Genomic DNA, 19,336 nt, shown 5'->3' on the forward strand with positions numbered 1-19,336 from the left:
CCTCTGATGTCACAAGTGCAGGAAATGAGTAAAAAAAATCAAAATAAGAGTGTGCAAATAAGCAGATCTTGCTTCTTACTCTGAGGACTGGATTGTGGAAGCTATTTTTGAATGCTGTGCCATCTTAATATAAAAGAGGAAGGAGGAAAATCACCCCATAGTTCACACACCAGTCTTCAAATTGACAATATCCAAAACTTCACATTGGCCTGTAATAATCGTAATAGCTTCAGAAGACAGTGATTTTGTTTTTTTGGTATAAAGGATATTGCCACCTTTCCTTTACCTTTCAATACCAGATTACTTTTCTCAGGGAAAAGTAAAGTAGGCCTAAGGAAAATTGGTTTATTAAAAAGTTCCAGCATTCTGAAAAAAAGTAATGTTCTAAAACTTCTGCAAGAACCTAAGCCTTTGAAGCTGTTTGCAGATTGGTGGCTAGCCATTACTTAGAATGATATCAAATTCCATTTTCTGTTTTGTCATCTTTACTATCCAATTTGTCACCATGGTAACCTAAAGCAACATAATATTCCGTGTTGTGGGCGATAAATTCAGAGTGAAAGGGAAACTGGTTTAGTATTCCTACCTGTGTTTGGACCCTGTTTGTCAAAGTCCTTTTCTGGATAAGGAACTGAAAATCTGCATAGCACCCTGGAGCCTTCTGACTGAAGCCATGAAGCGCCATGATTTTTATTTTATTTTTAATACATGTAGTTCAAAAATACAGAGTTCTGCAGGATTGAGCTGCTAAATTTGAAACTGAATGCTTTACCGAATTCGGGGCTAAATTGGCAGCCTTTGTCGGGTTCCTGCTGTAACTGTCTGTAGTGAATAACTTGCCACATAACTGAAAAGGCCCTTTTACACTTCTGTGCCAGCCATGTTGACCATGGTCTACCTCCACCATCAGAAGCAGTAGGCCTCAGGATGACAGTTGCTGGGAATTTCTGGTGGGAAGAGTGCTGCTGCACTCAGGTCCTGCTTGCATTCTTCCTGCAGGCATCTATTTGGGCACCATGGCAACAAGATGCTGGACCAGGTCGGCCAATGGCCTGATGCACCAAAAGCAGAGCTGGGTCTAGGAGCAGCATGAGAAAATGGTGCAAAAACTCACTCTCCAGATATATGAGAGCCAAGGAGTGCCACAATGGGTTCATTCCATATCAAGCAATCCAATTTTTAATGATTTTTTTCCCTGATGTCGTCCCATTTTCTTTGTACTCTTGCTGAACAATCAAAACTAAGTTTAAATCTAAAGTTTTATATTTTTATCTCCTCCCGTTTTTGAGTTATGAGGTTTTTAAATTCCAAAAAAATGACAACTTTGGCCTTGCTGAGCTACACAAAAAGCTCTTAGAAATAGGAAACAATCAATACAGGGTTTGGGGGGGGGGATTTTTAATCACTTTTTTAAATTTTAAACTTCTTAATTTAACTTAAAAAAATTAAACTAAGTTGATCAAGTGCCATATCATATTAAAGCCCATGATGTTCTGAAGAGATTAGTATTTTCAGTTTTAAAATATATCAATTCTGGGCTGAGCTTTAAAGGTTTCTGTTTAGTCCGGCAAGGCCAAAATTGTCATTTATTTGTTTTTTTGAAATTCCAAACCCTCAAAAACGAGAGGAAATAAAAAAAAATAAAAACTGAGATCTGGGACCTTTTCTTATACTACTGTTAGGAAACTGAAACTGAAAGCAATAGATATAAAATGGTAAGGTAAAAATCATTGGATCACTTGACATGGAATGACCCAATGTGAAGTTGACCTAATCTAGTTGGCCCTGTTTTGGTGGGTGTTTCCTCTATTCCTTCCCTGTTTAGCAGAGAACAACTTCATAAAAACACATGTGCTGCAGATGTATCCCATAAACACTCCATCCCAGCACCGAGAAAGCCCCCTTGGTGAGGCCCTCTTCTACATTGGGGTTTAAATCTTGCCACGCATATGCAGACATTACAGCAGGTCCCTGTTCCTTTCAGCATGTAAAGGTAAAGGTAAAGGGACCCCTGACCATTAGGTCCAGTCGTGACAGACTCTGGGGTTGCGGCACTCATCTCGCTTTATTGGCCGAGGGAGCCGGCATACAGCTTCCGGGTCATGTGGCCAGCATGACTAAGCCGCTTCTGGCGAACCAGAGCAGCACACGGAAACGCCATTTATCTTCCCGCTGGAGCAGTACCTATTTATCTACTTGCACTTTGACATGCTTTTGAACTGCTAGGTTGGCAGGAGCAGGGACCGAGCAGTGGGAGCTCACCCCGTTGCGGGGATTTGAACCACCAACCTTCTGATTAGCAAGTCCTAGGCTCTATGGTTTAACCCACAGCGCCACCCGTGTCACAGGCTAAATGGCATCTTTCTGTAGCAATCCCTAGAAAAATCCTGAGTGATTCTGCCGAGTGAAGGATTTACGATGAGCACCCATAGCCCGTGGTTCATCCTGCTCATCGCTTATCCAAATAAACAAGCAACATTTTCACAGGCTTCCTTCTAAATGAAGCGTTGAACCCTGCCATCTGGAATGAAAATGGTCTGATTTATGTACAGGTAGGATTGTTAATGCCTGTTGAATGGCATGGTCCATTCACCAATATGTCTGTTTCGCTACATAATGAAATTAGAACCTGCTTAGCATTAAAAGTCGACTAGGTGTTCCTAACCATAGATCATCTCTAACCTTTGCGTCGTTGGGAGTTCTTTTAAATGTACATTTTTCAAGAAACCTCCATGGCCCAGACAGTAGATTAGTGTTGCTGTCTGCTGATGGAATCATCCCCCAAGTCAGCCCTGCTCTTGGAATGAAATGTGTACTGTGACACACTCTAGTGGTGCATTTTGGGGAGTAAAGGCCTTGCTGAAATTGGCTAAGCTGCTATGTGGTCATGAGTAACCTTTAAATTTTATTATTTATACCCCACCCATCTGACTGGGTTTCCCCAGCCACTCTGGGTGGCTTATTACAGCATATATAAAAACATAATAATAGATCAAACATTGAAAACATCCCAACACAGGGCTGCCTTCAGGTGTCTTCTAAAACTTGTGTAGTTCTTTATCTCCTTGGCATCTGAAGGGGCCAGGGCATTCCACAGGGCGGGCGCCACTACCGAGAAGGCCCTCTAGGCCTGGTTCCCTGTAACTTCGCTTCTCGCAGTGAGGGAACCAGCAGAAGACCATCGGCGGAAGGAATGAAACAGGGAAGTCGAAATGACCAGGGGGCTGGAACAACTCCCTGGAAACGGATGAGTCTGAATGTTGGGAGATTTAGAACAGACAAAAGGAAATACTTCGTCACACAGAATCCAACTTCTGTGAGGGAAATGAGAAGTCAGTGTGGCTTGCAGTGTAAAGAATCCCATTCATACGCCCTAAGACATAATGAGTTGTGTAGGTTTCTGAAAGCCGAGTGTGTATAGGTCCTAGGAGATGCTGTGTGGGGAGCACAATGCAGAAAGCAGTTGTTTAGGATATATTTATCATAAAGTGGTTTGAATGAACCAACCCAGTCTATGGCACGAGGCTTTTAGCTCCAGTAGCTTTTGCAGAAAGATTCAGATTGGTGTACTTCGGTTTCTGCTACACACTGTCAGCTTCATTTGTTTGTGGCCCTTTCTAGAAAATAAGAAAAGAAAAGCTGAGAGCAAATGTACCTTCAAATGAAAAATGCATCTTGCTTGGTTTCTGCCTCAGTTAGGGGAAAGGTTCATAACTGAAGTGACTTGTTTTTAAATTCAAGAGAAATGTTTGTTGTAGTAATAATTAACAATAATAATTTATTATTTATCCCCCACCCATCTGGCTGGGTTTCACCAGCCACTCTGGGCAGCTCCCAACAGAATATTAATTAAAAATACGATAAAGCATCAAACATTGAAAACTCCCCTAAACAGGGTTGCCTTCAGATATAGCACGAGTTGGTTGCAGAAATGCATTGAAACTTGCAGCCTTTCTTAAAATAGGCAGGGCACAACCAGTAAAAATATTTTTGGACTTCTTCCAGGCAGCTTTCTTTTCTATGAGGGGAAACATTTACGTCATTCTGAGGTGTATTACCATGTCAAAATTATAAGCCTGATAGAAAGAATAAATAATAACCCTGCACTTCTGCTGCACCTCTTTTTCGAACAGGAAGTAAGTGGGTGATGATTAACTTCCTCCTTTTTTAATTGTTTTGTTTTCAGGGTATCACTACATAGTCAGCAAAATCTCATGACCATCTCCAACCTTGGGGTTATCTTTGGCCCCACACTGATGAGAGCCCAGGAGGAAACTGTGGCTGCAATGATGAACATCAAGTTTCAGAATATTGTGGTTGAGATTCTCATTGAACATTATGAAAAGGTAGAGCACTGGAATCTTGTAAAACTTATTGAAAGGCACACACTTAAAAAATAAATAAATTCAACAGCAGAAACACCATATAACCTTGAACCTCACAATTGCTGTTCCATAGCCTAGCTTACATTCCATTCATGTTTGATAATGGCAAGAGCAGCTTCTTCTTCCTTGATTCTTATGTTCTTCTGGGGTCCAGAGGATGGCAGGACAAGAACGGGCCTTTTATGTGGTGGCACCCCGTTTGTGGAATGCTCTCCCTAGACAGGCTCGCCTGGCGTCTTCATTACTTATCTTTAGGTGTCAGGCGAAAAACATTCCTCTTCTACCAGAGTTTGACTGGTTAAACAGTCTGTTATCTTTTAAATGTGTCAAGGGAGATTGCTTTTTTGGTATTATGTATTTTGTGTTTTTATGTTGTAAACACCCCTGTGCTCTTTGGATTAAGGGTGGTGTATCAGTTGTAGTAGTAGTAGTAGTAGTAGTAGTAAAAACAACAACAACAAACAAACAAACAATAATACAGTGGTACCTCGGGTTACATACGCTTCAGGTTACAGACTCCGCTAACCCAGAAATAGTGCTTCAGGTTAAGAACTTTGCTTCAGGATGAGAACAGAAATCGTGCTCCAGTGGCACGGCAGCAGTGGGAGGCCCCATTAGCTAAAGTGGTGCTTCAGGTTAAGAACAGTTTCAGGTTAAATACGGACCTCCAGAACAAATTAAGTTCTTAACCCGAGGTACCACTGTATAGTAATAATAATAATAATAAATAGTAGTAATAGTAGTTGTTACTGCGAAATCACAGCATTAGGCTGGCTGTTGTCTCTTGACCCTAGATGAAATATAGCTGCTCCTAAAAGATTCTCAGCTATCCTTGCTTTTAACTGACAGATATTCCACACAGCCCCAGACCCCAACATCCCTCTTCCGCAGCCTCAATCCCGATCGGGCTCAAGAAGGACGAGAGCAATCTGCCTTTCCACAGGCACTCGCAAACCCAAAGGACGATATACCCCATGCCTGGCAGACCCAGACAGTAAGTGCATCTTACTCCACTGGCACATTCTCACTTACTGAAGTTGTCAGTTAATGGATGGTAGCAGTTGTTTTGCTCTGAGCATAAAGGGGTGCTGCTCATCAGAGCACTGTGTGTGTGTGTGTGTGTGTGTGTGTGTGTATGCAGAGGCAAATCTTGCATTATCCCCTGAAAGGTTCCGAGCTTTTGCTATGTGTTTCGTTTCTCTATTCTGCGCCCCACCCCTCCCTGGCCCAAGCAAGACCATCTTGATGTGCTAAGGCAGAGTGGAATTGGTTTAGTTCGAAAGACAGGTAGAGTTATCCCCATTCATTCGCCCTCTGCACCAGTGAAATCCACCAAGGAAATCTGTTCCCATTCTGCGCCATCCCATCAGCAGGGAGATGCATGATTGGTTGCAGAGCACAGTCTTCAGAGCAAGAGGTTGCAGCATCCCTGCTCAAAATAAACTGGTCTGGTCAGGGTCATTGCCTGAGACTGTGTGGGAGCTCATGTATCCTGCCTTGAGCTCCAGGATGGAAGAAAGGCTGGGTGTTAATGGAGTAGATTTATGAAGTGGTGTCACTGTGCGTTTTAGAGGTGTTGATGGAACGATTTCTGCATGCCTGGCAGAGGAACTGCAAGTGTTTATTGCCCAACGATGGCATTGCATTCATTGCTGGTGGGTTGAGATCAGGGCTTATCGCACTTCTATGTCTGGAAGGCTATAAAGATAGTTTTAGCTCCTAATGTCATCCGAATTCTGCTCGAGGAAAGCCTGGCATATGCAAACTGTGTTAAGTAAGGGTGCAAACCTGCACGTATTTTCTTAGTGGGCAAATTCTGCTTCCACTAATCACAAAGGGTTACTAAGCTTGATCAGAATGCTGAAGTTCTACCTCCTGACCAGTAGGGGAGCCCTACTAAGTCCTCCTCTGACTTCTGAGCCTTCGCCCAGTATGGCCCATGCATTTAAAACCCATCATCATAACAAGAAGAGCTCTTTTACCTCTTTAAATTAAAGCCAGATTCTCTGTAGCCAATACCAAATTATGTTGGATTTCATGCCAAGAAATAGAACTTTTTTTTTTAATATTTAATTTTTTTATTTTTTTACCAACCACCAAAACACAAACAGTGAAACGCCGCCCCACCCCCCAAGGCGACTGATACACTGGGTACACATAATCAATAATAACATATTCAAATCAACCATATGTACAATTTTATATATGTTAAGACTCCTCCATCCATAAGGTTTATTTAACTTTCAACATTTTAATTGCCCCAAATTGTTCAAACCTACTAAAACAATTCAATATCTTCTCAAACCAATCCTCCTCTTTCTCACTTAAACGCTTTCATTCTGTGTATCTTCACAGTTAGATATTCTAAACTTATAATATTATTCAGTTTTTTTCCTCCATTGATTCACCCCTAACTCCTCTGCATTTTTCAATGTTACTCGCTATAACCTGTCTGGCTGCAGTTACCATCAATTTTACCCATTTACAAGGAGTAGAACTATTAGAAAAACTCAAGTCCTGGTGAAGACTGGCACTCTCCATTTAGGCTAAGGGTGGACATCCTGTGGTCCTTCATATGTCGCTGGACTCCAGAACCCATAATCCCTGATTGTGGGCCAACTTGTTTGGGGCTGATGAGGTTGGAGTCCCAACATCTGGAGGGACCACAGATTGCTCACCCCTGATTTAGACCATGCTTGGATGCTAATGAGCAAGTAGTGTTGCCCTCCTGCCCACAAGAAAGCAAAATTGCACCCTGGTAAACATCATCTGTTCTTCCACCTCCCCACCCTTTCCACCTTACAGCTGATTCCTACAGCAGCAGCCCAGACAGCACCCCGATGGGCAGCATCGAATCCCTTTCATCTCACTCATCGGAACAAAACAGCACCACGAAACCTCCATCTTCTCAGCCCAGGGATAAAGCCGGAGGAGTTCCATGGATTGCTTCGTCCCCATCATCCAACGGGCAGAAAAATTCAGGCCTTTGGACGCCGAGTCCTGAATCTTCCTCAAAGGAGGACACAGCCAAAACAGACATGGAGTCTGACTGCCATAGTGTCACGTCTGTCACCGGTCCAGAGACCGTGACTCCACCAACAGACCTGACCAAAAAAGGACTATATAGCCTCTCCGGATTGAAAAGGTCAGCGGCTTCCTCCACCCGGTCCATCCCTTCTGCCGAAGGTGAGCCCTGTGTGTTGTATGTTGGCGTAGAGTTAATAAGGAAGATTTGGGGTTGTATCCAAAGTAGAACTACATGAACCTTCAGTCACTGAAAGGATTTGTACTTGAGTGGCAGAGCATTCTCTCTTCTCCCCTCCTGCCACTTCCATCTGTTCTGGGGGTTTCTATCCCCCCCCCCCCCCGATCACATTTGAGGCGGGGCAGGGAGTGGGGGAGAAGTCCCATTGCAGAAGCAAAAATCCTTGCACTGCCTTAGTTGAATACCACCTGGCATATTGAACATTATGTGCAAAAAAAAATAATGAAGATTATAAAATGAAACTGGTGGTGCTCCTTTAAAAAAACCAACACAGCCCGTAAGGATGTTTTTCTCCACTGAATTTTGGCTGACTAGAAAAATCTGGCAGAGCACCAATAAAAAGTTAAATAAATAAAGGGTGTTTGCAGCTATTTGGGCCAAATGTTAGGCATGTTTTGAAAATTCCTCATAAGGACAGAATCGTTGAAGAACAAATCATCACAATGTTGTTTGCAATAATTGCACATTTCTGTGTTAAACTTCCATGTTTATGATATATCTAAATTGACGTTGGCTATAATGATTATTTATCCGTTGCTGTAAGTTTAGATAATTAGAAAAAAGGCAAAAAAATACCCCACCAAAGCTTAGTCAAACAGAAAATTCCAGGTCACCAAAACCTGGGGTGTCAGTAGTTTCTTCACCATTTATGAGTCATGTCTGGATTTTAAGCTAACCGATCCTGGAAACTTTGGCAAACGCATCGTCTTGAGAAACATCTTTATCATTTCCAGTGATTACATTACAGAGCCTATCTCTCATCTCACCCAGTGATAAAGATCAGGCTGCTTCGTTATAGTGTAGGCTTGTTTCTGTATACTGCAGGAAGTTTCTTCTGGCAAACATCTCATTCACATTAGCAATACATGGTGCATATGCAGCAGGGGCAAATTGCAGAGGCTTGGTCTCTGCCGCAAAGTCCAGGGAGGTAGATTTTTAAGGAGCCTTATACCAAGTCAAACCATTGGCCCATCTAGTTCTGCATTGTCAACACGGACCGGCAGCAGCTCTGCAGGGTTTCAGGCAGGAGTCTCAGCCCTGCCAGGGATTGAATTTGGGATATAAACCACAGAGCCTAGGACTTGCCGATCAGAAGGTTGGCGGTTCGAATCCCCGCGACGGGGTGAGCTCCCGTTGCTCGGTCCCTGCTCCTGCCAACCTAGCAGTTCAAAAGCACGTCAAAGTGCAAGTAGATAAATAGGTACCGCTCTGGCGGGAAGGTAAACGGCATTTCCGTGCGCTGCTCTAGTTCTTCAGAAGCAGCTTAGTCATGCTGGCCACATGACCTGGAAGCTGTACGCCGGCTCCCTTGGCCAATAAAATGAGATGAGCGCCGCAACCCCAGAGTCGGTCATGACTGGACCTAATGGTCAGGGGTCCCTTTACCTTTACCTTTTACATGCAGGGGAGATGCTCTGCCACAGAGCTTTCCACTACAACTGCCTCTCAGCTTGCTCTCTCCACTGCATGCAGCAAACAGGCAATTGGAACAAACCAACGGGAAGGTTAAGTACCACCCTGAGCGAAACAGTCAGTAGAGCATAAGTCTCTTAATCTTAGAGTCATGGGTTCAAGCCCCACGTCGCGCAAAAGATTATTGCGTTTCAGGAGGTTAGACTAGATGACTTTGTTTTCCTTCCAACTCTACGATTCTATGATTCTAATGCCAATCACCCAGCTCCTTGTAGTCTTGCAGTGAGGTGGTGGCAGAACGGGTTTTCAAGCCTCTTGTTTTCTCGCCAGATGCTCAATAATGGTTTTTTTAATATGCTTGAGATCATTTTGTGTGGCGCTGTTTTACTCAGGTAACAAAAGCTGCAGTGGTTCAGTACAGAGCTTAACTTCTCTCGATGCCAAAGAGACACCCAAGGCCCCAGCAAACCCAGACCTGCCTCCAAAAATGTGCAGGAGGCTGCGGCTCGATACGGCGTCAAGTAACGGCTACCAGAGACCGGGATCTGTGTAAGTCACCCCGGAGGGTTGTGGTGCATGTTTGCGTGCAGGCATTTGGGTCCTCGGGTTGTTCTGAAGAGTGTGTGTAAACCAGAAATGATTTTGTATGTTCCAGGGTAGCAGCGAAGGCCCAGCTGTTTGAAAGTGGTGGCTCGCTTAAGCAGGCTCCCTCAGGAAGGTAAGCCGCACTTCACAATTCCTTCTTCAGTGTTCCGTGTATATGCATGGTTTTATTATCATGCTCTTGTTTCTACCATGCAATCCTGAAGGCCCAAAACTTTTTTTTAATTAAAAAAACACCCCAAATCTAAGAATTCAGAGTAAAAAGAACTTGGATTTTTTTTTAGTGTGACAGTGCCCACACCTTGGGAACTCCCCGCCTATTGACATTGGACAGGTGCCTTCCCTGTTCTCTTTTCAGTGCCTGCTTTTGGTTTAGGCTAGCCTATCCAGACATGTATGGGACGCGGGTGGTGCTGGGGGGTTAAACAACAGAGTCTACAGAGAGCGTGATCAGAAGGTCGGCGGTTCGGATCCCTGTGATGGGGTGAGCTCCCATTGCCCGGTCCCTGCTCCTGCCAACCTAGCAGTTCGAAAGCATGTCAAAATGCAAGTAGATAAATAGGTACTGCTGTGGCGGGAAGGTAAACGGCGTTCGCCAGAAGCGGCTTAGTCATGCTGGCCACATGACCTGGAAGCTGTATGCCGGCTCCCTCAGCCAATAAAGCGAGATGAGAGCGACAACCCCAGAGTCAGCCACGACTGGACCTAATGGTCAGGAGTCCCTTTACCTTTTACCTTTATCCAGACATGTAGAATGCTGATGTGTGGTTTTTAGCTTATATTTTTGAAGGTTCTAAGTTGCGGGAGTGTTACAGATAATTTCATGGTTTTATTCTTTTTGTAAACCACTTTGAAGTTTGCTTGATGGTTTGTTTGTTTACAATTAAGTGGCATATAAATTTTATGAAATAAAGAAATTTAAAAGTTGGGAAAGCCTCCCTTCATTTGAAGCGGAACTCAGGCCTGCTCGGATTTGGGTTTGTCCTCAAAACAGCCCTTCTGCCATCTCCCTATCTTTTTCCCAAGGAAACAACCCTTCCCTTTGAGAAAGGAGAGGGTTAAACAGTGCTAGAAAGATATCAGTACGGATAGGAGAGACCAAGGGGTGTATTGGTTGATCTGGCCCCATAGCTGACCTTAACAGAATCTTCTCTGTTCCTTGTTATGCTTCATTAGGAATATTCATCGGTGGGTCGGCTGATTTATTATAAGGATTTTTATACCGCACCTTATAGTTACTGGGCTATTTACAAAAGGAATAAAATAATTAAAATGCAAACAAAATAAGTTTCTGCCCACAAAATGTAACTATAACAAGTTGAAAGGCCAGACTCAGGAAACCACCAGCTTCTTAAAAATAGAGGTGCCTTTATATAACCATCTTAATGTGTACTAGAAGGCCTTATCTTATTCCAGAGAAAGAGAAACTTCCTGAAGGACATGTTCCACCTGACAATGTTACTTTCACACCCTCTCTTCCTGGCTGCATCAAATGAAGCTATCTGCAAAAAGATAGCATCTCACCTTCACAAATGCACACAGTGAGATCTTTTCTCAGAACATCAAAGCTCCTTAGGCTGTTAATAGTTCAAGGTGGGTGATTAGCAATCGGGAGCAAATCGCATTTCGGTCCACAGGCTCGGGAGATGGGAAAGAGCAGACGCAACAGTTGGCTGCAGAACAAGCCAGAGATAACAAAAACAACATTTGCTAGATGATAGATGAACTGGCTGCAGTCAGAATGCCAAGTCATGGTTTGCACAAACCACCAAGCTGTATTTTGCATTCCAGACATACAGGCAAACTTACCAAATCACTCCTCTTGATGGAGTGACTGAGAGAAAATTCAGAGCTGATTAGGCAGGAGCTCTGGTTGAAGTCAGAGCCAGTGTGGTGTAGTGGTTAAGAACGGTAGTCTTGTAATCTGGGGAACCGGGTTCGCGTCTCCGCTCCTCCACATGCAGCTGCTGGGTGACCTTGGGCCAGTCACACTTCTTTGAAGTCTCTTAGCCCCACTTACCTCACAGAGTGTTTGTTGTGGGGGAGGAAGGGAAAGGAGAATGTCAGCCGCTTTGAGACTCCTTAAAGGGAGTGAAAGGCGGGATATCAAATCCAAACTCTTCTTCTTCTTCTTCTTTCCTTGGGCTGCATGCAGGAAGCATTCGGGAGACAATGGGCTAACTCCCAGCACTATCAAGGATAAATAGAGACACATGATTTAAATCGTATTAGCAGTGAACTCCTGAGGCTCCCCGCCCCAAGCTCCTTTCCCTCCCTCCCTGCCTTGTCTTTTCACTTCTCCTAAATGATATTGAGTGCCAGAACAGCTTGGCCACAATAAGGAAACTTTGCCCATGGTATGACTATTTTCCACCTACCCATTTTGACTCTCTGGCACCCTGTCTGCATAATCTAGCAATTCTAAAATATAGACGCTCTTTTACTCTCGCAAGATTGAATGTTTTGCCCTCGGCTGTACTTGAGGGACGATTCCAACAAATTCCACACAAAAAAACACTTATGTCTCTGTGGAGATGGTAGTACAGAATTGGTGGCGCATGCCCTTCTGGCTTGCACTCTTTAAAAGACTTGAGGAATGAGGTCATCACCCCTCTTTTATTGTCCATTCCAGGTCGCCCAGCCACTGCCACAGTATCCTTTCTCTTGGCAGATCAAGATGAGCAGGTGACAGCAAAGGTTGCAAGGTTTTTAGCTGGGGCAATTAGAATAAGATCCACTATTTGACTATTGATTCAAAGCCCTAAACTGTATTTTATATAATTGACTTTTTGTTTTTATTCTTTGTAAATCGTATTGTTGTTTTATTGCTATGGCCAATGGCTGACGGAAATATTCATTCATTCTCTGCTAGGGCAGTTTCTAGCCCCCTTCTGCCTTTCTCATTCTTCCGTTTACATGCCAGCCTTCTGGGCCACCATCTTGAATAGATTACCTGGTTGCAGGGCTGTCTTACAAGGCGCTAGGCCCAAGTACTGTTTAGCACTGTCGCTAAAGGTACAAACTGCGTACACATCCTACATTTAAAACACATTTCCCTCCACCTCCACCACCACCCAAAAAATCCTGGGAACTGTAGTTTAAGGCTGCTGGGAATTGCAGGCAATGATTCTTTGATGGCGGAGATGTGCTTCAAATTTGTTTTCAGTGTGTAGTGTGTACACAGATTCAGGTAGGTAGCCGTGTTGCTCTGATGCAGTCGAAATAAAATTAAAAATTGTCCAGTAGCACCTTAGAGACCAACTAAGTTTGTTCTGGGTATAAGCTTTTGTGTGCATGCACAGTTCTTCAGAGTGCCCCACTTTTTTCCGTCTCGCACCTCTCAATCAATGGCCACTTCATTGACTGCTACCAGCAGCGTTCACAGTGTGAATGTTTCTGTTTCTGTAGCAACATAAACCATGCTTGTTTGTTTTTCAGGCAAGCCAAAGCCATGTATTCCTGCAAGGCTGAACACAGTCATGAACTATCCTTCCCTCAGGGAGCCATATTTTCCAATGGTAAGACTTCTCCCGTTGTTGTTGTTGTTGTTGTTGTTGTCGTCGTCGTCGTAGCAGAAACAACAGAGTCCTATGGCACCAAAAGGACTACATTCACGTCATACAGTTAAAGCACTATGGCATCACTTTAAACAGTCATGGCTTCCCCCCAAAGAATTGTGGGTTCAGAGAGTTGTTTAAGAGACCCCCCTAAATAATAATAATAATAATAATAATAATAATAATAATAATAATAATAATTTATTTATACCCTGCCCATCTAGCTGAGTTTCCCCAGCCACTCTGGGCGGCTCCCAATCAAGTATTAAAAACAATACAGCGTTAAATATTAAAAACTTCCCTGAACAGAGCTGCCTTCAGATTCTTTTAAAAATAGGATAGCTACTTATTTCCTTCACATCTGAAGGGAGGCTGTTCCACAGAGTGGGCACCACTACCAAGAAGGCCCTCTGCCTGGTTCCCTGTAACCTCACTTCTCGCAATGAGGGAACCGCCAGAAGGCCCTCGGCGCTGGATCTCAGTGTCCGGGCTGAACGATGGGGGTGGAGACGCTCCTTCAGGTATACAGGACTATTCCCCTCCTCAATTCCCAGAGTTCCCTGGGAAGAGCGGTTGTTAAGTTTGCTAACCCACTCTGGGAACTGTAGCTCTGTCAGGGGAATTAGGGATCTCAGAACCCTTAAGAAACTACAACTCCCAGAATTCTTTGGGGGAAGTTCGAAGTGGTATCTTGGTGTAAATGTGGCCTGACAAATTTGTTAGCTTCTAAGGTGTCACAAGACAGACTTAACGCTTCTCCCCTTTCAGATTAGATGCCATGTGTGTTGTTGTGCGTCGCGGTCGTCATTATGTATTCACAAGAGAGTATTGAGGTACATTCTCTTTTTATTTTCTTCTTCATAGTATATCCATCTGTGGAACCGGGATGGCTCAAAGCGACGTATGAAGGCAAAACAGGACTTGTTCCAGAGAATTACGTTGTCTTTCTCTAGTAATAGTTAGCAGACAGCAGCATCTTCATGGTATCCATGGTAACAAGCAATAAGCACTGTGATTTATATATATATATTTTTAATCTGACACAGATATGGGGGTCTGCCAGTCAGCCCTGTGTGTGGCAGATTTGACTTCTGCAGCCGCAGACAATGTAGCTCCTTATAAACGGAACAAACCTGGTGCAAATAGTCAGCTGGGTTTGTTTTCAGATGTTTGAAACATGGTACTCTTTTGGTCGTCTGCTGCTAGCAACCAGAAATTCATTTTATTTTTAAGACAAAATGATAGCAGCCAAAAAAATAAGGAGCTGAAAACAAATCGTTGTTGCTTGGGAAAGCTCTGCCTTACCCCCCAGCAACTAAGCATTTGATTCTCAATCGGTCCCAGCCATTTCAGAGAAGTCTTTGATTTTCTATATTATTTAAACTTTCGATAAAAGTCTGCGGAGATCACAATTTGCAGATGCAATGCATGTCATTTATAGGGCTGCAAAGGCAATTAGTTGGAGCACCAGTTTAATCAAAAGCGTGCTTTTCGTTTTTAAGAGGCATTTTTAAATACAATTATGTGTTTGTGTATGTTCACTACTTTGTGTCTTTTCCATATAATTATTATTAATAAATTATATTTATAGAGTCCGTCTTCCCTGAAATGCTGTAATCCTAAATTGGAACACCAACTACAGGAGTAATTTATGGCTTTTTTATTTATTTATATTTCCTTTGCCTTTGGTCCTTCAGACTGGGGGAAGGTGTGATGTTTTTCCATTGGATAAACAAAAGCAAATAAAGCAAACAGGACCCTGAAATTTACACTGTCCACGAGGCAACAAGTGAGAACTAGTAATTTTGAGCCTTTAAATAAAATCTGTTCTGTTGCCGCCACTCATATTGACACATGCAATGGTTTTAGGCTCTTGAATTATTTTCTCTCGCAAATTTAACAAATACCTTTGTGGAGTGTCTTCGTTTCATATGTTCTGAAAATTATGCCCAGAACAAGTATGTATAGCACTTTCACAACAAGTGAAACATTTCGATGGGCTGATCGATACGAAATATATTCCGTATTAATAAATTCCGTATTACAAGAGGTCCGCTCAAAATCCATGGTAAGACATTACAATAGAAAAAGAGATAGCAATGGGACCCAGAGCAGTAACAGCAAACAAAATCACCAAGCCATTTGGAATAAAAACCAGAGCTTCCAGGACCGCCAACCAGATAGACAGCACTCAGGTGGAGTTACTGGTTTAAATAAATGGTGCCTCGACCGAAATGTGGCTACACATCTCCACAGGGACTCATCTGTTTCACACCTGGTCGTTCATCGTTCGACCATAGCCTCCACTGATGACTTGCATGTGCGAATGGACCACTGCAGGCCTAACAGTACTGTCAAAGCCTTTCAAAATGCTACAGATAAATCTTGCATGTACAGTGGTACCTCGGGATGAGAACGGGATCCATTCTGGAGCCCCGTTTGCATCCTGAATGGAACGTAAGACGCGGTGGCGCGTCTGCGCGGGTCGCGTTTTGCTGCTTCCGCGCATGCACATGACGTCATTTTGAGCGTATGTGTGAGCGGCGAAACCCAGAAGTAACATGCTCCGTTACTTCCAGGTTCCCACAGAGCGCAACCCGAAAGCGCTCAACCTGAAGCACATTCAACCCGAGGTGTGACTGTATAGGCTTGCACACCATGCTTTTCAGCGGTGTCACATCACACATTTCGCCTGCCCATAATCATGTGTGGAGGAATCAAGCGATGGCCATGCATTGTGGACCATTCGCTTGGTACAGAAGACATGATATGGCTGGGGGCGGGGTGGGGGAAGACTTGTCTCAGCAATGCTCCTCGGGTCATGTAGACTGAGAAGGATCTGTTTTGTCTTGGAGCAACGGAAGTAACTGAGAATAGACAACCCCAAGCAGCCAACAAATAAAATTAGCAGCAAGACCACTTCTTATTTTACACTCCTCCACTACAGTATGCATTCCAAGAAAGGGTATTGCCCAGGCAATTGGCATGAATGGTTCACCCTGGTTGATATTTAAGTGCCTAGTAAAGCCACAAGCTTTAAGTGATAATCTACCTCCTTTGACATCTAGTGAAAAGGACTCCTTGGCAAAGCTTACCATCCTATAAACACATAGCTATCCTATTAAGAGTGACTTTGCAGCTCTTAAACAAACCTAGTGGAAATAGTTCTTTATTTCTTTGATGAACATGGTACTCTTTCGGTTAAGTGCTGCTGCTGGCAACCAGAAATTCGTTTTCTTTTTTAAACGGAATGATCGGTTGTAAAGGCATTTCTGTTGAGGTACTGTTTGGATTCCGTGTGTTGATGTTTGAGGATAGAGTTCCATGAACTTCCATCGCACGTTCTGCTCGTAGGACAGGATTGTGATTACCCTTCACAAGAGTCCCCTTCAGTTTATCTCTGAACGGTCTTAGGTTGTGTTCGCAATAGTTCCTGGGAAATGTGAGACTTTAGAAATAAATATTATAGTTCTGTGTCATCGCTTACGTTTATGCAGTTGAGAGGAAAGGGGGACTGTTAGGGCTGTAGATCTGTTTGGAGGTGCTGCCCCGTGGTCTGTGCCATATTCCACCAATCTACAAGGAGAAATGTGGTGCTTGGCCATTGTCTCATTCTGACATGCTGAAGTATTTGATGGATTCTTTCCCTGGGTGAAACCTGTTTCCTCACACATGGCAGTATGCACTGCCATATGTTCTTGCGACAGTTTGCAAGATTATGTGGCGCAGTATTAAATGGTCACAACTTGCCAAAAATTCAGGCGTTCAGGAGCCATTGCACTCTTGTCCTCTTGGATAAAATGGGCCTTTAGGTTCTCCTTATGTCCAATGGTGCTTGGACTGTACATTCATGTCTTATTCCATTCCAGAGAGCCAGTGTGGTGTAGTGGTTAAGAGCGGTGGACTCATAATCTGGGGAACCGGGTTCGCGTCTCCGCTCCTCCACATGCAGCTGCTGGGTGACCTTGGGCCAGTCACACTTCTCTGAAGTCTCTCAGCCCCACTCACCTCACAGAGTGTTTGTTGTGGGGGAGGAAGGGAAAGGAGAATGTTAGCCGCTTTGAGACTCCTTCGGGTAGTGATAAAGCGGGATATCAAATCCAAACTCTTCTTCTTATTCTCCACAGATTCATTTGTGTAAATCACTTTCGTAGTGCACTATGGCCAGGGGGGGTGGTTCAAGTAACCCTGACTACAACTACTTTTCCATTCACCCACAATGCTCCTCTTCACCTTTAATTGTGTTTGTTGTGCCATCCCCTTGAGGAAAGGACTTTCACTAGTCGTGGCGATAATAAAAGGAAGCAACAAAGAACTATTTCTGCTGCTAAAAATTAGCACCATAGTTTGACTCCCTGCTTCTGCTGCCACACATTTGATTTAGACCTGCTCTGTATAGTCTCTCTGAGGTGAGTCGTGATGGATAAACTAGTGAGCTCACTGGATAAACATAGAGACATTGAGCAAGCAGGTGTTATTTATCAAAAATCAAGGGGATTGCAAGGTTGCTCCTTGCTTTTATATCACATATTTTCAATCTGGCCACATAAAAGAAAGGCTGTGTCGGGCCTCTTAAAGGAACTAACAACACATCAACACAAAATGCACTTCTTGGAGACTCTGTGGCGTTATTTGTGTTGTTTGGAACAGGAATATGCCACAACATGAGCCACATTCAGGCATTTAAATCTTCCCAGTTATGATGAACCACAGGGTCAAGTATGAGTGTGGTTTTTTAAAAAAACAAACAAACTTCAACTCCCATCAACTCCAGCCAGCATGGCAAATGGCCAGAGATGATTGGCTTATGGGTCCAAAAGATCTGGAATGTACCATGTTGGAAAAGACTATCATGTTTTGGCAAATCCATTGGGAGACTTCATATGAATTGCACAGGAAAGCTGGCACACTCAGCCAGAAGGTGTGACTAGCACATCACTTGCTTGAGCAATTCTTAATGAACATCCTGTCCAGGGTAGGGGTGGGTTGCATTTGGGTGCAGATGGATCTCTCATCATACATTTTAAAGACAGGAGCTAAAATTGTGCTGGCAAATAAATATGTGGATCTGTTTCCTCCATTGGAAATTGAGTTTTCCAGACTGAACTGAAATCTCTAGGTAGGGGAAAGGTTTGAATCTCCAGGCAGACAAGAACATCTTCCCTATACAAGTGAAGCAGAAATGATCCCCTCACTTCGACTTGTGATCACCTGTATTAGCTAAGGTTTCCAATGAACAATTTGCTCATTTGTTAGACTTTTATTTGAGCATGGCTGGATTGGGGCAATTCCAGTTTGCCAAATCTAACTTAATTGTGACATTGTTCAGGGCAGCTTTAGTTCATTTTCTCACTCCAAGACTGGAGTCCCTTGTAATATTTTCTGTCGGCCACTGAAAACTACGATGCAACATAATACTGTTGCTGCACATGTCAGTATTTCATAATTATATGGCATTGCTCTTATTATCTGATGCTCTTTGTAGGTCCCTTTTTGCAAGAAGGTCCTCCGTGCTTTGGAATGTAAAGGATGCAAATAGGACTTGGCAGTTTCTACATCTGTAAATTCCATTTAAATTAATAAAAAAAAATTACAGCTACTAGAGTTTTATATAATTTTGAGGTATTGTTTTGTATTTTAATACTTGGAATCTGTATCCAATAATATCACAAAGTCAAATATATTTAAGAAGTGGTTGCAAGTAAATTATAGAACTTTTTTGTTTGTTTATTCTGTAGTGTGATTTGGTAATTATCTGCACTCTGTACAGCCACCTATATGTGTATGTGTAAATAATAACCACCAGCATGTATTTCCTGGTGCATTTTGCTACTTCCGTCTAACTGTGTAGTACTTTTACACTAAGAATGTAAGAAATATTTAAAATAATTAAAAGTTCCTTTTGTTCCTCCTCCTTTTGTATATGCTTTTTTTATTATTTAAGTGCCAGGGAATGCACTCCCTGCAAACTCTCTCCTCTGTCTATGAGCTTCGGTCCCTCCCTTCATGAACCAATCCAAGGTGCTCACGTTAGTGTTTGAAGCCCTAAATGACTCAGGTCCCAGATATCTGAAAAATCACCCCTTGCAAGTGTTAAGATCCGTGGGGCTAGG

General features: G+C 43.2%; 1 protein-coding gene across 2 annotated transcripts in view; it reads left to right on the forward strand.

The window, feature by feature from the left end:
* Nucleotides 1–19,134, forward strand: part of ARHGAP42 (Rho GTPase activating protein 42) — a 175,392-nt gene extending 156,258 nt beyond the window's left edge. The window contains exons 18-25 of one of the 2 annotated variants that reach the window (XR_014510183.1): nucleotides 4,187–4,346; nucleotides 5,235–5,379; nucleotides 7,191–7,571; nucleotides 9,456–9,612; nucleotides 9,719–9,781; nucleotides 13,105–13,184; nucleotides 14,088–17,099; nucleotides 17,351–19,134. Coding sequence is in view for 1 of the 2 variants with exons in the window: in XM_083436294.1 (XP_083292420.1) it covers nucleotides 4,187–4,346; nucleotides 5,235–5,379; nucleotides 7,191–7,571; nucleotides 9,456–9,612; nucleotides 9,719–9,781; nucleotides 13,105–13,184; nucleotides 14,088–14,176 (1,075 nt within the window). In the remaining variant the exon portion in view is untranslated. Of the gene's footprint in view, nucleotides 1–4,186; nucleotides 4,347–5,234; nucleotides 5,380–7,190; nucleotides 7,572–9,455; nucleotides 9,613–9,718; nucleotides 9,782–13,104; nucleotides 13,185–14,087 lie in introns of both variants that reach the window. The other variant, XM_083436294.1, reaches the window with a different exon arrangement.
* The last annotated feature ends 202 nt before the right edge of the window (nucleotides 19,135–19,336 follow it).

Source organism: Podarcis tiliguerta (assembly GCF_965153285.1).
Source record: "Podarcis tiliguerta genome assembly, chromosome: 4".
Taxonomy (NCBI): Eukaryota; Metazoa; Chordata; class Lepidosauria; order Squamata; family Lacertidae; genus Podarcis; species Podarcis tiliguerta.